The sequence below is a fragment of the Haemaphysalis longicornis genome, unplaced genomic scaffold, assembly GCF_048455015.1.
Source record: "Haemaphysalis longicornis isolate Haplotype H1 unplaced genomic scaffold, Haemaphysalis longicornis Haplotype H1 scaffold_2, whole genome shotgun sequence".
Taxonomy (NCBI): domain Eukaryota; kingdom Metazoa; phylum Arthropoda; class Arachnida; order Ixodida; family Ixodidae; genus Haemaphysalis; species Haemaphysalis longicornis.
The window spans coordinates 65,892,913-65,907,309 of NW_027526295.1; the positions used below are offsets into that span (position 1 = coordinate 65,892,913).

General features: G+C 49.4%; 1 protein-coding gene across 1 annotated transcript; it reads right to left on the bottom strand.

Annotated features, from left to right (window-relative positions):
* Positions 1-12,827: 12,827 nt before the first annotated feature.
* Positions 12,828-13,988, bottom strand: LOC144168025 (uncharacterized). Its single transcript, XM_077697117.1, has one exon. The coding sequence runs from the start codon at positions 13,986-13,988 to the stop codon at positions 12,828-12,830; it is 1,161 nt and encodes a 386-aa protein (XP_077553243.1).
* Positions 13,989-14,397: the final 409 nt, after the last annotated feature.

Genomic DNA, 14,397 nt, shown 5'->3' on the forward strand with positions numbered 1-14,397 from the left:
GCAGTAATTTGAATGAGTCAAGGATATAAGGCGCGTCCGTAGCCTCCCATTCCTTGTCGGCTTTGTGGCGCAGTGGGTAGACCACCATGTCCATTGCTTTCCGCCCGCAGGGTCGAGGGATCGAAACCGGGCATCGGATAGTATTTTTTTTTATATAGTAGGGAGGGGTGCGGTGCGGACTACGGACGTCAACACGGGTGACATCGTGAGTAACTGAAATGCTCTGCATTTAAAAATACTATCCGATGCCCGGTTTCGATTCCTCGACCCTGCGGGCGGAACGCAATGTACATGGTGCTCTACCCACTGCGCCACAAAGCCGACACAGAATGGGACACTACGAACGCGCCTTATATCGTTGACTCATTCAAATTACTGCTGACGAGCGCTCTCTCGTCAGCAGTTGCCACAAGTGCAACAACATTAACGTAACGCAAACTACTTAACGTCGTGCGCCCCCGGAAATGCTCTGCATTTGATCGTGCCCCTCGCGAGGGGGATGTTTCACTGCGTCTTCTCTCGGTCGCGGGACCCGTGGCGCCAGCTGGCGGAGGCGCGGCACAACTCGTAGCACTTTGAAAAGATGCGGCGCCAGCCAGCTGTGTGTGTGCGTTTCTTTTCCTTGACGCGAGTCAACCGATATGAGCATTTTTATAGCACTTTGTTCACCGTTGTTTACCATTCAAATACGTAGCGGGGACCCAGTTGCAGTAACCCTGAAAGAGGAAAGCGACAATCGCCAGATCGTGCCGCTAGTGGGTGTATTAGTTATTTTCAAGTGCTGTACATCGAATTTACGGGGTGATTGTTGGCGAAGAAGTTTACGGAAAGGTTGCGGAAGTTTTCCATGACCGTCGCCCGCCCGCGCGTTTGCCACAAAGCAATCGCGCTTTGCGGCGAAGTCAACTACAAAAGTGCACTTACGACTTGAATTTTCTTTTTTGTGTGTGTTTTCATTATTTATTGCGCATGTTTGGCCGGAAAAATCTGTTCGTGTGTCTTTCTTCTCTTTTTTTGGCGGTGGGGTGGTTGTGTTTGTTTCTAAAGCGCATGTTTTTGGTGTGCCCGAACAGATAATACACTAAAACCTCGTTAGCTCGAACTCACTGAACTAAAATTTTTTTTTTTAATTCGATGGGTCATTGGTATAGCCCGAATGTTTACCTGTTTATCTCGAAAGGTTTTGGAAGTTAGTTCCAGATAATCATAATTTTGCTTGCTTAAGTTGTGAGGAACGCGATTATGCTGGTACTGGTATCATTACCCGCGGTGAGGTTTATAAATGTTAAACTTCCTTCTCTTGAAAATACATTAACAAAGCATGCACCGATACTTGCACGCTCGCACTTGAAAAACAATTTTGACATCATTGCTGTTTGAGGTGTAGATTAATGCCCTTCCAACAGCAAGACACAAAATCTGGTCATTTTGAGTATGTTCCATGCGGCCACTGCTTTCTGCTCTGTCCCTTTACCATAAACTGTAGCGGACTAGTCCTGTTTCTTCCTCCATGCATACAACCCAGTGCGGTGGGAAGGGGAGGAGGGGGAGGCAAGTGAGCTGACGCGCGAATGCTATTGGCGTCTGCGCGTGATGATGCGCGCTTCTTCCCGGCAGGCGGCCTGCTCCGCTCGCATCCACCAGATTCCCAGCTCTATCGTCTGCTTTTCGCTGCTCCTTTGTTGTTCTGCCTCAGTGTTTACCACGTTTTCGATCGCTTGTCCGCTCATTCTACTTAGTTTCTTGCCGTGCTCATAATCGCTGACGTACTTCAATAGTTCGGAGTAGCCTGCCAGATCGTGTACGTGATCGGACACGATGCGCAGAGTGAAGTTCAGGACGCTACATGCGTTCGGTGCCATCGTTACAGGTGAAGGTGGGAAGTTTCGCTTAGCGCAAATGCAAATAGTCCCGTGGTCCCTGATGCCCATGGAACTGCATGTTTCATTGATTGCTGTCGACACAGCACTGCATGAAGCCATGCTGAGGTACAATGCGGGCTGCTACAGGGCTACTCGAGAAATATCCGTGTCTGTGGGGCTCATCACACCAGGCCATCTAGCCCTCCAGCGAGCTGCTGAAAAGGACGCCCTGCACATGAAGAAGGCCAGCAAACGAAAGCAGGAGACGATGGAAATATAACAGAGGAGGAAGACAGTGCGCTAAGACACCTCTAGCTATGCTGCGGCGTCCTTCTAGAAGTAAAAATGAGTACACAAACTTTGAAGGCCGTTTTCTCAAAATGAACTTTTTGCCTTTTGGGACTCCTTATCCCAGTGATATCTCAAGACGTGCTTGTCAGATTTGCATCCCGTTTTCTGTATTCTATTCCTTAATAAATTTCCGAGGGCAAGACAAGCCCGTTTTCTGAAAATTTTTGTTTCTTGATTTTGTAAAAAATCAAAACAAAATCATGCTTGCATGTTTGATCAGCAACACTAATTTTGGTGCTCTGCTAAACTTTTTGTGGTAAAAAATTTAGAAGAAGGGCTCTGTCTTGCTCTGAGGTACATATTCAGGAATAACCATAATGAATTTCATAGTCGCAGCACGCTTGGCTAATTCTCCAGGACTGGGATAAGAAGCCCATACAAACCACCGTGGTATACACTCATAACTTGAGAACTGACCTCCGTAGCTCGATGAAACTTTGTACTTTTTAAAATAATGATGCTATAACAATACCCTATAAATGTCATTCAGATATCTCAAGAAACAAAACACGCTTGGCTAATTCTCCAGGACTGGGATAAGAAGCCCATACAAACCACCGTGGTATACACTCATAACTTGAGAACTAACCTCCGTAGCTCGATGAAACTTTGTACTTTTTAAAATGTTGATGCTATAACAATACCCTATAAATGTCATTCATATATCTCAAGAAACAAAAAACATCCCTCTTGCGAGGGGCACGATCAAATGCAGAGCATTTCCGCGGGGGGCGCGCCTGCAAGTCCTATGGAATACGTATTGGTTGTTGTTGTTGTAATTGTAGACATTGTCGATGAAGTCGATGGTGAAACGTGAAACATGCCGTGAACTCCCTGCCGCGGCTATGACGCAACGTGGAGCGGCTATGACGCAACGTGGCGCGGCTATGACGAAACACTATCCAACACAATCCACTTTAATCCAATCCAATGCAAATCCAAACCAATCCAATCCAAGCCAAGCCAAGCCAAGCCAATCCAATCGAATCCAATCCAATGTCCCTCGCGAGAGAGTGTTATAGCGCCAAAATCGCGCCACCACACGAACGCGTGATGCTGACGTCACGATCACGCCTCAGATGTTAGCGACCGGAGCGCGCTTAAACGACATATGTGGTTTAAGCGCGAACCGACCGCGGCGAGAGAGCGCGATGCGAGCGCCCCCACCTGTTCTTGCGCGCGAACCGACTGTTGCTCAGCGCGAACCCAACGCGGCGAGAAAGGGTGTTGCGCACGTCCCCACCTGTTGTGCGCCCGAACCGAACGCGGCGAGAGAGGGTGTTGCGAGCGGAGAGAAGGCGAGGAGAACGCGGGAGCGAGGGCGCACCTGTGGCCGACGGTTGAATGAGTCAAGGATATAAGGCGCGTTCATAAGCTTCCGTTCTGTGTCGGCTTTGTGGCGCAGTGGGTAGAGCACCATGTACCTTGCGTTCCGCCCGCAGAGTCGTGGGATCGAAACCTGGCGCCGGTAAGTATTATTTTTTAAATGCAGAGCATTTCAGTAACTCACGATGTCACCCGCGTTGACGTCCGTAGCCCGCACCGCACCCCTCCCTACTATATAAAAAAAATACTATCCGGCGCCCGGTTTCGTTCCCTCGACCCTGCGGGCGGAACGCAACGTACATGGTGCTCTACCCACTGCGCCACAAAGCCGACACAGAATGGGAGGCTACGGACGCGCCTTATATCCTTGACTCATTCAAATTACTGCTGACGAGCGCTCTCTCGTCAGCAGTTGCCACAAGTGCAACAACATTAACGTAACGCAAACTACTTAACGTCGTGCGCCCCTGGAAATGGTCTGCATTTGATCGTGCCCCTCGCGAGGGGGATGTTTCACTGCGTCTTCTCTCGGTCGCGAAACCCGTGGCGCCATCTGGCGGAGGCGCGGCACAACTCGTAGCACTTTCTTTGAAAAAGCGCCTCGAAAGCGCAGCAAATATGAAATAGGGATGACGCGCTTTCGAAGCAATAAGCCGATGCGGCTGCTTTGTGTACAGACTCGGCGGCGAGCGTCCCGGGATTCTGGTGCCGACCGAACCCCATTTGTAGAGACCACAGGGCTAGAGGCCACAGGGCTAGACCTCAGAGTGGTAAACTACACGCTGTCCTTCCATGCATTCCTAGCAATAACGAGCCATGTCACCAAGACCAATGCTACGACCTCAATCATATCTTGGCTGGCCCTTTCACACCAAAGCATCTGGTGGAACTTCACGTTCATGGTGTGAACGTCGTTTTCGATGTGGATTATGGAGAATCGCACTCCATCCTCAGCGAAGACGCATTCCGCTGTGCTTGGCCGAAGAGGCCACCTTCCCTTCTGGACACGCCGGTGGCTCTGCGCACGTGCTCGGGGAAGGCCTCCAAGCACTGGGAACTGTCATCGTCGAGGTGCAGTACAAGGGTACGACCCAGAGATTACCATCGGGGATTATGAAGACACCTAGATGCAACCTGTTAGGCCGCAACTGGTTCAAGCCACTAGGCATCAGCATTCATGGTATTAACATCTCAGCCTGTGACAGCAGCATCAAGGTCATTCTGGGAAGTTCTGGATCTGTTTTCGATGACAACTTGAAGGAATACAAGGGCCATTGATTAAGCTGGATCTCAAGGACTCGGTATCACCAAAGTTCCTCCGCGCCCGAACTGTGTCGTTTGCGCTTAAAGGAGCCGTGAAGAAAAAATAGAAAGAACTAGGATTCAGTATCTCACACAGCTCCATTACAGCCACAAAAGATGTTTTATAACGAAAATAAAGCAAGAAGTATTTAAAAACTTTCAAATTTCGCGCCACAGTGACGTGTTATGAGCAAGAATGACGTCATACGGGACAACAATAAAACATAATTTTCAGTACGTTAACTGCACGTTAGCATTCAAGTGATGCGGTCAAATGCGGGACTAGAGGCCCCATTACAGACGTCCAGCCATGTGTCGTCGCGACAGGTCAGTTAGGCGGCCGCCAATCGCGCAAACAAGGTTCCGTGACGTCACAGAAAGTTGCGGGAAATTTGCTATGGGGTCGCGACTGCTTCACACGTTTCCTTCATATTTCCGTTATTTGTTCGAAGGTTGCGATGATATTGGTATCATTGTAATCGGGACTAAGCAGTCTTTCTAATTAACCCAACTTGTATTTTGTCTTCGTGGCTCCTTTAAGAGCGTGTCGAGGAAGAAATTGATCGGCTAACCAGGCAAGGTATCATCGAACCCATACAAAATTCCGAATGTGCCACTCCAGTTGTCATTATTCTGAAGGACGGGAGCATTGGTCTTTGTGGCAATTGTCGAAGCACTGTCAACGAGGCGTTGACAAAAACTTCGTATCTGCTACCCACCGTAAGTGAGGTGCTGGCAAAGCTCGAAGGTGGGAAGTTGTTCTCCACATTGGACCTGACTCAAGCCTACCAGCAGCTCAATGTCACGGATGAAACATCGGTCACCTTGACGAATAATACGTCCAAGGGCCTGTACTGTGTCAAGAGATTGCCGTTTGGCATCTCGGCTGCTCCTACCATTTTGCAGCGATGTATGTACACTACCCTGGCTGGAATTAAAGGCGTTTACACATACCTGAATGACATCATAGTTTCGGGTGGTTCGGCGCAAAAGGAGCCCAATGAGCGTCTAGGTTAAGTCCTTGCAAGGCTACAGGCTAAGGGACTCCGAGCCAAAATTTCTAAGTGCCGCTTCGGGCTCCTGGAGGTTGTCTACCTCGGATACAGGATTGATGCCAAGGGGATTTCAGCGACGGACGAGAAGATTAGGGCAATTAAGGAGTTGCCGTAACCTACGTCAAAGGCTACACTGCAGTCGTTTCTTGGCATGATTTCCTTGTAAGAGCGGTTCCTGGAGCATTGCGCTACCGCTACCATTGATCTCTACCAGTTGCTCGCCAAGCACAGGTCGTGGAGATGGGAAGCCAAGGATGCCGCAGCTTTCAAAGGGCTCAAACAGCTTGTGCTGCAGAAAACTGTGCTGGCTCATTACGACCCATCGAAACCGTTGATCCTCTCCTGCGACGCCTCGCCGTATGGCATTGGCGCGGTCCATGTCTACAAAGACAGCCAAGGCCGGGAAGCCGACATTTTTTTCCGTTCAGAACTCTAGGCCCAGCCGAGAGGAACTATTCACAACTAGACAGAGAAGGCCTTTCTGTCGTTTTTGGCGCCATTCACTTCCATCAGTACCTGGCAAACCATCACGTGACCATTTGCACGGACCACCAGCCTCTACTTGGGCTTCTGAGCCCTGGGAAACCGGTTCCGGCCGCTGTGTCTCCGCGCATGAAGGTCTGGGGCATCAAGCTAGCTGCGTATGACTATGAGTTGGCGTACCGACCCGGCAAGTCACACCAAAATGCTAATATTCTTAGTCGGCTTCCGGTATCGTCCATGGATGATCAACCATGGCCTCCCGCTGACGTGCTCATGACAGAAGGACTTCCGAATCCCCCACTATCTGCTCAAAAGATAGCCTCATTGACGTAGGAAGACCCGACGCTTCCTCAAGTCTACAATGCGTTCCCAAAGGGTAAGATTCGTTACCTAACTGCGGAAACCTTCCAACTTTTCGTAAAAAGGACACCGAGCCGTCGACACTGCGTAGTTGCCTGCTTTGGGGGTCACGGGTTGTGGCACCAATGGTGCTTCGACCTGAAGATTTGAAACTTATTCATGCCGGCCGCAGAGGTGTAGTCGCTATGAAGGCGGTCGCACACAGTTACGTTTGGTCTGCTATAGATCGAGAAATCGAGCGAACGGCAGCTGAATGTGTTCAGTGTCAATAGTCCCGGAGGGAAGGAGCCAGAGTTCCTTTGCCTATGTGGGAACGCCCATCGCGCCCTGGGCAGACGCTACATTTGAACTTTGCTGGACCGCTTCAAGGGCGAATGTTTTTGGTCATCGTCGATGCATACACCAACCAAATGGTTGGAAGTGCGCTGCGTCCCGAACACTACTTCGGCAATAGCCATCCTGGAGCAGCGTCGACTGTTTACGACTTTTGGAATTCCGGAGAAGCTCGTCACCGACAACGGTACTGCGTTCGTTGCAGCCGAAATCACAACCTTTTGTCAGAGGAACGGAAGTCATAAAATTACAAGTGCTCCATACAACCCGGCAACTAACGGCCAAGCGGAACGCATGGTGTATAAACGTAAGCTGGCTCTGGCGGGACAGAAAGGTACAGACAGCAACCTGCGCTTGGCAAGATTCCTTTTTAAACAGCACTCCACTGTTAGCTCCTCAACAGGAAAAAGCCCAGCGCAACTGTTTGGTCGGGAATTCCGGGTAAATCTGCAGTTGCTAGTGCCGACTAAGCCCTACCGTCATGCAGAACATTCCACCATTTTGAAAAACAGTAAGTTTTCCTAAGAAACTTCGGAAATGGGCCTCGATGGATTCCTGGCGTGCTACTCGAGAGGAAAGGACTCCGCTCGTGGTTAGTCCAGAGATCTGCTGAACAGGTTCACAGATATCTGAACAGTTAATGCGTAATGCGGACCGAGTACTCAAATCTGCCGTCGCTTTACCATGCCGTTAGCCCTGGACTCATAGGGTCCGGAGATCACTCGCTCTGGAGAAAAGCTAGCGCCCAATGCGGTTGTTGACACGGAAGAAGGAACCTGGAAAGCGGCGTGATGATAAAGACAGCACACCCGCTGGGAGCCCTTCCGGAGAGAAGCTAGCGCCGCTCACTACGGTTGTCGACGCGGAAGAAGGCGCAGCAGCATGTCCTTAGCCAGCATTGCAACGGCGCACGAATCCACCGAGGAATCGACGTCGTCCTGAAAGATTTAGAGTCTCTAACTAGCAGGGGGGGATGAGTGTTACATTCCGATATGTGCCGGGGTCGGCGTTCAGGCACTTATGTAGGCCGGGGTTCACGCGCTCACGTCCCTGGCGCGAGGGCGGGCTGCTTGTTACGACGCCATGTTTTTGCCCCAGCCACCGGCTGGACTTTGACTCGCTTGCTCAATAGACGGCATCGAGACTTGACACTGATTTTGAGAGTAAAAATGTTTCCCGAATACGTGCGACCACCGAATGCCGCTCAATAAAGGCAAATTATGGAACGTTCACACAGTTTAAGGAACGTTCACACAAATTAAAGGAACACTGAAGTGAATTTGTCAAGCTCCCGTTTTTGCTTGCACTTCGTAGACTGGCTCAAATTAGCACACTTTTCATCGTTTATTCGGTTGACAAATCGGTAATTATTTTACAAAGCGCGAAAGAAGAAAAACTACCATGCGCGGTTTGCGGCGGCCCCACCAACTAAAGCTGTGACGTTAGGAGGAGCGGGCACCGTGATTGGACGATGCCCAAGGTGAGCAACCAAACAAGTTTCGGTTTCGGTTTCGGTTCTGTAAAACACAACCGTTGACGTTGTTGGATGGGCATTCTCAATAACTCAGTAATCATCGTACCGCGCTTCTGCCATGTTGTCAGCTGTAAAAATGCATAAAGATAAGCCTCCTAGGACGGATTGGAATCGTAGCATTCACTAGCCGAAACCTACGCAGTGCATGAACGCCCTCCGCATACCCGCAGACGCCCAAATGTCATGCGCTTTTCCCCCATATTTGGAGCTTGCCTCCCTCATGCCTGTGTCGTAAAAAGCGTGTTCGCACCAGGCCAAGGGTCTGTTCATTCTGGCCTGTGCCCACTGCCTGCAAGCAGTCGGTGCTTATGGCAACAGCACGCCAACGAGAACTCGCTAGCGCGCCAGTGCCAGCCTGCGCGCGTTTTGTGAACTAGTTCGTGGAGACATGAACGTTGCGGCTCAAAAAAAGGTGAACTCAATATAGAAAACATCAGCGGAAAACGAAAAAGTTAACTTACAAAAAAAAACACGTACCCGCGGAGATTCGAACTCGGGACTTGCAAAATACTCGCTTCGGGCGGCATACCTAGCAACCCAGACCGCTCGGCCACGGAGTTTTTTTTTTTTTTTTATGCCTGCTTTGACATTTGTACAGCACATCACACATCATGTCATGTAATGATCTGTCAACCCTACTTGGCTGACTACTTGGCTTTAAAACTTTCTAAGACACACTAAATCGTCAAGCACAGGCAACCACTCAGGGGGATCATCCTCAGCACGAAACACTTCCCGTATATACTGTACGCTTTCAATGAAATTTTCCCTGACAGGCCGGGCATTTATATCCGCATTCCTCACCACCATTCTCGTCTTCCATATACTATGAAGGCTGAGGAGCATGATCAAATCGTACGGCACACCGCCCTCATTTTTTACAGGTAAGAACCGAATTCCACGCGGCGTTATGGGCAAGTCTTTCTTTAACGTACGTTGGAGGACGTCCCAGTGGAACACTGGGTCCCAACAGTCGATGAAGACGTGATTAATAGTTTCCGGCTTTTTGCACCGTCGGCAGTCGGTTGTCCACGGCACAAAAATACCTCTTTCTGCTAACCAAGTATCTACGGGAAGGGTTTCACTGTGTAGTTTAAAGAAAAAGGACTTCATTGCAGGCTTCACAGGCATACTTTTAACCCTCCTTAAAACATCAAGCCCTGTGCCCTCACCGTATAACGACCTATACAGTGCCACAGGTAAACAAACATCAACTAAATCTTTGTACAGGCGCTTCCTGGAAACACTACACAGGTAGTCGAAAGAAAATCGTACCTTCAAAAATTGAACAGACGGAGCCACTTCACTCAAATATCCTTTCACCCCCCTGCACACAATATCACTTGAAGACACAACAAAGTCAGGCAGCACATTTTGCAACCGCACTTGAATTACAGTGCGCAAGAAGGCGTCTTTTTGATCCCGCACAAAACAAAACCTTGCGACAACTTGTCGTAAAAATAAATGACAAAGACCAAGACCCCCCTTTTTGACTGGGCGAAAAATGTTAGAGCGACTGGTTCTTTCCCAGCTGGAAGACCAAATAAAGACCGCAAATACTCTATGGATTTTTTGGACATTAGCACGTGACATACACAACACTTGCAGCACGTACCAAACTTTGGCTAACAAAAAAAGGTTGCAGATAGTGGCACGGGCAAACATAGAAAAATTGCGCCCTTGCCAGTTTCTGGTTTTGTCTCTCACCTTTTCGGTTTCGTTAGTCCAGTAGTCTCGGCTATCCCTATAATGATCCAGAGGCACCCCTAGATATTTTATTGGTGCCGTGGTCCATTGTATACATTCAAAAACGGCGGGGGTTGAGCACCAGTTCCCGTGCCACAATCCCGAACATTTATCCCAGTTAATTGCAGCCCCAGATTTTTCACAAAAGGACTTAACCACCTTAACTGCTTCGCTTATGCTCTTTTGATCGCGGCAGAAAACCGCTACATCATCTGCGTATGCGAGCAGTTTTACTTCAGTGTTCTGTAATGCAAACCCCCGTATTCGTTCATGCTTGATTATTTTTAAACAGAAAGGCTCGAGATACAGCGCAAAAGGAAGAAGTGATAACGGACAACCTTGCCTGACCGAACAACCAACATTTATACTTCCACTTAAATTTTTGTTAACGATTATGCTCGCCTTGCATCCGGCATACGCCATCTTTATACCATTCAAGATAACAGACCCAACATTCGTGTATTCTAAGATTCTGAAAAGTATGTCATGGGACACCCGGTCAAAAGCCTTCTCAAGGTCGAGTTGCACCATCGCCACACGACCTGAGAAGGCATCACAGCACTCTAACACACTTCTGGCGACGTGCACATTGGTACTTATCGTGCGACGCTTAATACCGCAAGTTTGATGCGGTCCTACCAAAAACTGAATTACGTTTTGCAACCGTCTAGCTAAGACTTTCATGTAAATTTTGTAGTCAACGTTGGCTAGACTAATTGGCCTATACGCCTTTACGGACAGCAGTTTTACTGCATCTTCACACTTCGGTATCAAGATGATGTGTGTCTCCTTAAAAGACTGCGGGAGAACATGTAGTTTGTAAGCCTCTAACAATACTTCATATAAAGATACAGCTACTTCCCTTTTGAAAGCCTTGTAAAATTCCGCGCTTAACCCGTCTGGCCCGGGTGACTTACAGGTGTTCAGATCCTCTATTGCATTTTCTAATTCCCACACACTAATTGGTGCTTCCATTATTTCACAAAGCTCTGGTTCTAATTTGGGCATAAGCGATAAAAATTCATCAGCAAAGCCATCGTTCATTGGAATGTGCCTGTCTAACAGCTCAGTGTAATACTCGACGAACGCCCGCTCAATCGTTTCTTTTTGGGCCGTAACACTATTTTTGCACCGTATTTCCCTGATTTCGTTTTTCTGCGCGTAACGTTTTTCATCAGACAACGCACGCTTTGTAGGCATTTCACCGAACCACATCTTATCTGCTCGTGCTCGCACGATAGCTCCCCTATAACGCTCAGTATCGATGCCTTCTAGTTTATTTTTTGTGTCTCTTATTTCTTGCTTAAACTCGCCGGCGTTTGCGCTTTCTTCTAACAATAGAGTCCTTAACTGTTGGCGGAGTTCTTGTTCCTTCTCTCTTTTCTGTTTATTGATAATTGTGCTTCTTTCGACTGCACCTATTTTAACTTGTTCTTTAAAAAGATCCCACTTGACTCCCCAGCTCGTCTGTGTATCACTGTGCATATTAGTAAACAGTTCACTTACCCTAGCTGTAAAAGGTTCATCTTTAAGTAACCGGCTATTTAATTTCCACAACTTCCAATTCCATTTCGTGGCTTTCTGTTTGTTTCCCAGACAGAAAGCCACAAGGCAATGATCGCTGTAGGACAAGGCCTCGACCTTATAACTGTCACACAGTGGCACAAGTTCACTTGATATGTACACTCTATCCAGCCTCGCGTGACTGGCACCTTGAAAATGTGTAAACCAGATTGGATCTCTAGTCGTACAGAGAGCTACGTCATCCAAACAATATTTTGAAGTTATGTCCATTAAGCATTCGGCGCTTTTATCTGTAACCCGCTCGTGGGCTGCTCTGTCCTCTGCCATGCACACACAGTTGAAATCCCCAAGCAAGATAACAGCCCTTTCGCACTCAAGGTGCTTACTAATAGTTTGGAAAAAAGTCTCCCGCTCACCCTGTCTGTTCGGTGCATAAATACATATAACTCTCCATTCAATATCGCAAAATGAAAAGTCGCAATACACATAGCGGCCACTCGAATCAGCTACAACGCTCTGTTCAACAATCCCTATTGATCGCCTGATAAAAAGGGCCCACCCAGCCGATGTTCCCACGGCGTGCGAGACACACACATTAAAATTTGCTCTAAAAGGTTGCAACATGCGGTCTGTCATTTCCTGGCTTTCCACTTTAGTTTCTTGCACCGCAATTATATCCAGTTCTCGGTCCGCGAACAGCCTACCAAGCTGGCATTGCTTCCGTCTCGCTGCCAGGCCTCGCACATTAACCGTGGCAACGTTAATTGCAGCTTCTAAGCGTACAGCCATTTGGAAAAACTAGACCGCATGCCGCTCACCTCAGACATATGACAAACGCGCGAGTGTGCGTCCGCTAGCGTAGGTCAGTGCGGCATGAGGCGTTCGCCCCGTGTTCTTGGGCACACATAAATCTCGTCACGAGGGGGGCTTTGGCGGCCTCCTCTCTCCGACTTAAATGTTCGTCTTCGATTCAGGACGCTTTTTCCTCGCTGTGGGCCCAGTCGAGGCACTACCCACCAGGTTCTTCGCGTCAGCGTCCGCAGCACTGTCCTCACGTGGCCGCTTGGCCGCGAGTTCATTGAATGCACCATCCTTCCCACGAGTGGCGGCGTCCTCGGCGTCCATGGAGGCGTCGCTTGGGTAGCCGTCGTCAATACTTGGCAGCGGGGTATCTTGCGGCTGCACCTCCGGCGCCTGAGCTGCCGCTGTTTCTTCCGTGCCCGTCGTCAACTCGATAGCACTACCTTCGTCAATGTCCCCTACTTCTGCTGGTGTGTCCGTGTCCGCCGGAATCGGTGTATGTTCCTCATCCAGGCCCTTGACAACCTCCTCCGCCTCCGCTTCGTCCATTATGTGCTTCCAACGCTCTTCTGTTGCTCCGGGTCCGGTGGCCGCCGCATACGTTTTCACGCAATTGGCGCCATCATGTCCGAAACGCCGGCACACATTGCACTTGGGAACGCGACACTCCCTCCGAATCTGCCCAGTCTGTTGACACCGTAGGCACAGCGGTGGTCTTCCCGGCACGGCGACGAGAGCGAGCTCGGTTCCGATACGCAGCTGGTGCGGCAAATCGTCCCTTGCAACTCCCCCTTTCAGCCAGAGAACAACAATGCGTGTCATGGTGCTGAAATTCGCACACCCTGTCGCACGCCACTTTTCTTTCGTCACTTCAACCACAGTTCCGTACGGCGCGAACGCTTCCTTTATCTGATCGTCGGGAACATTGTGTAGGACCCAGTGAAGCTTGACGCGGACGTCTTGCTGGCACGGGTCAATTACCAGGCACCTGTGGCCCTTGACGGTGATTTCTTTCTTCGCGAGCACTTTCTTCTTCCCTTCTTCGCTCGTAAAGGTGACTGCCCAGATATGATTCATTTGGTAGGTGCCGAGGGCAGCAATGTCGGCGAGCACAGCGTCTTGCGCTAACGCGTCTCGAAAGTCTTCAACTCGGTACGGTCGAGCCCTTACGTCTCCATGCAGAAAAATGGTGTTAAAAACAACAGACCCGGTTGGCAGGGGAGGCAGAACAACAGAGTAATCCTGGGCATCTTCAGCATTCCTGTTTCCGCGGTGAGACTGGGCCGCAAACGCCGCTCCGACGGAGCTCATGATTCCGCGTCCGCACGCTGCGGTGACCCGCTCGGCCACGGAGCGGGCTCCGCTGGCAAAGGTAATATAGGGTATATATTGTACAACCAGTTTACACTTTTCTTTAGTTTTGGCATTTCAAGCTGCTTAGGTGACTATTTGTTGTATTGCGCTCGTGCAGTAAGCGTCGCCCGAGTTTCCACAATAGCTCACGTCTAGGAATTGCATTTCGTAGACGGAAAAGCGTTCGCAGATGCGTAGTCGTGCTGCTGACCGCTGTGCTTGTTCGCCCAGCGCAAAAAAGTGCTTCCCGCACCCTAGTTTTACGCTGTACGGTAAAAATATCAGTTGATTTTAATTCCTTAGTACCTATATTGACTTCGCTGACTCTTCTCCCGCCTTCAAGAGGCCTTATATTTTCCTACTGGCA

Coding starts and splice junctions, on each gene's coding strand:
- LOC144168025 (XM_077697117.1), bottom strand. CDS start 13,988: ATGAGCTCCGTCGGAGCGGCGTTTGCGGCCCAGTCTCACCGCGGAAAC.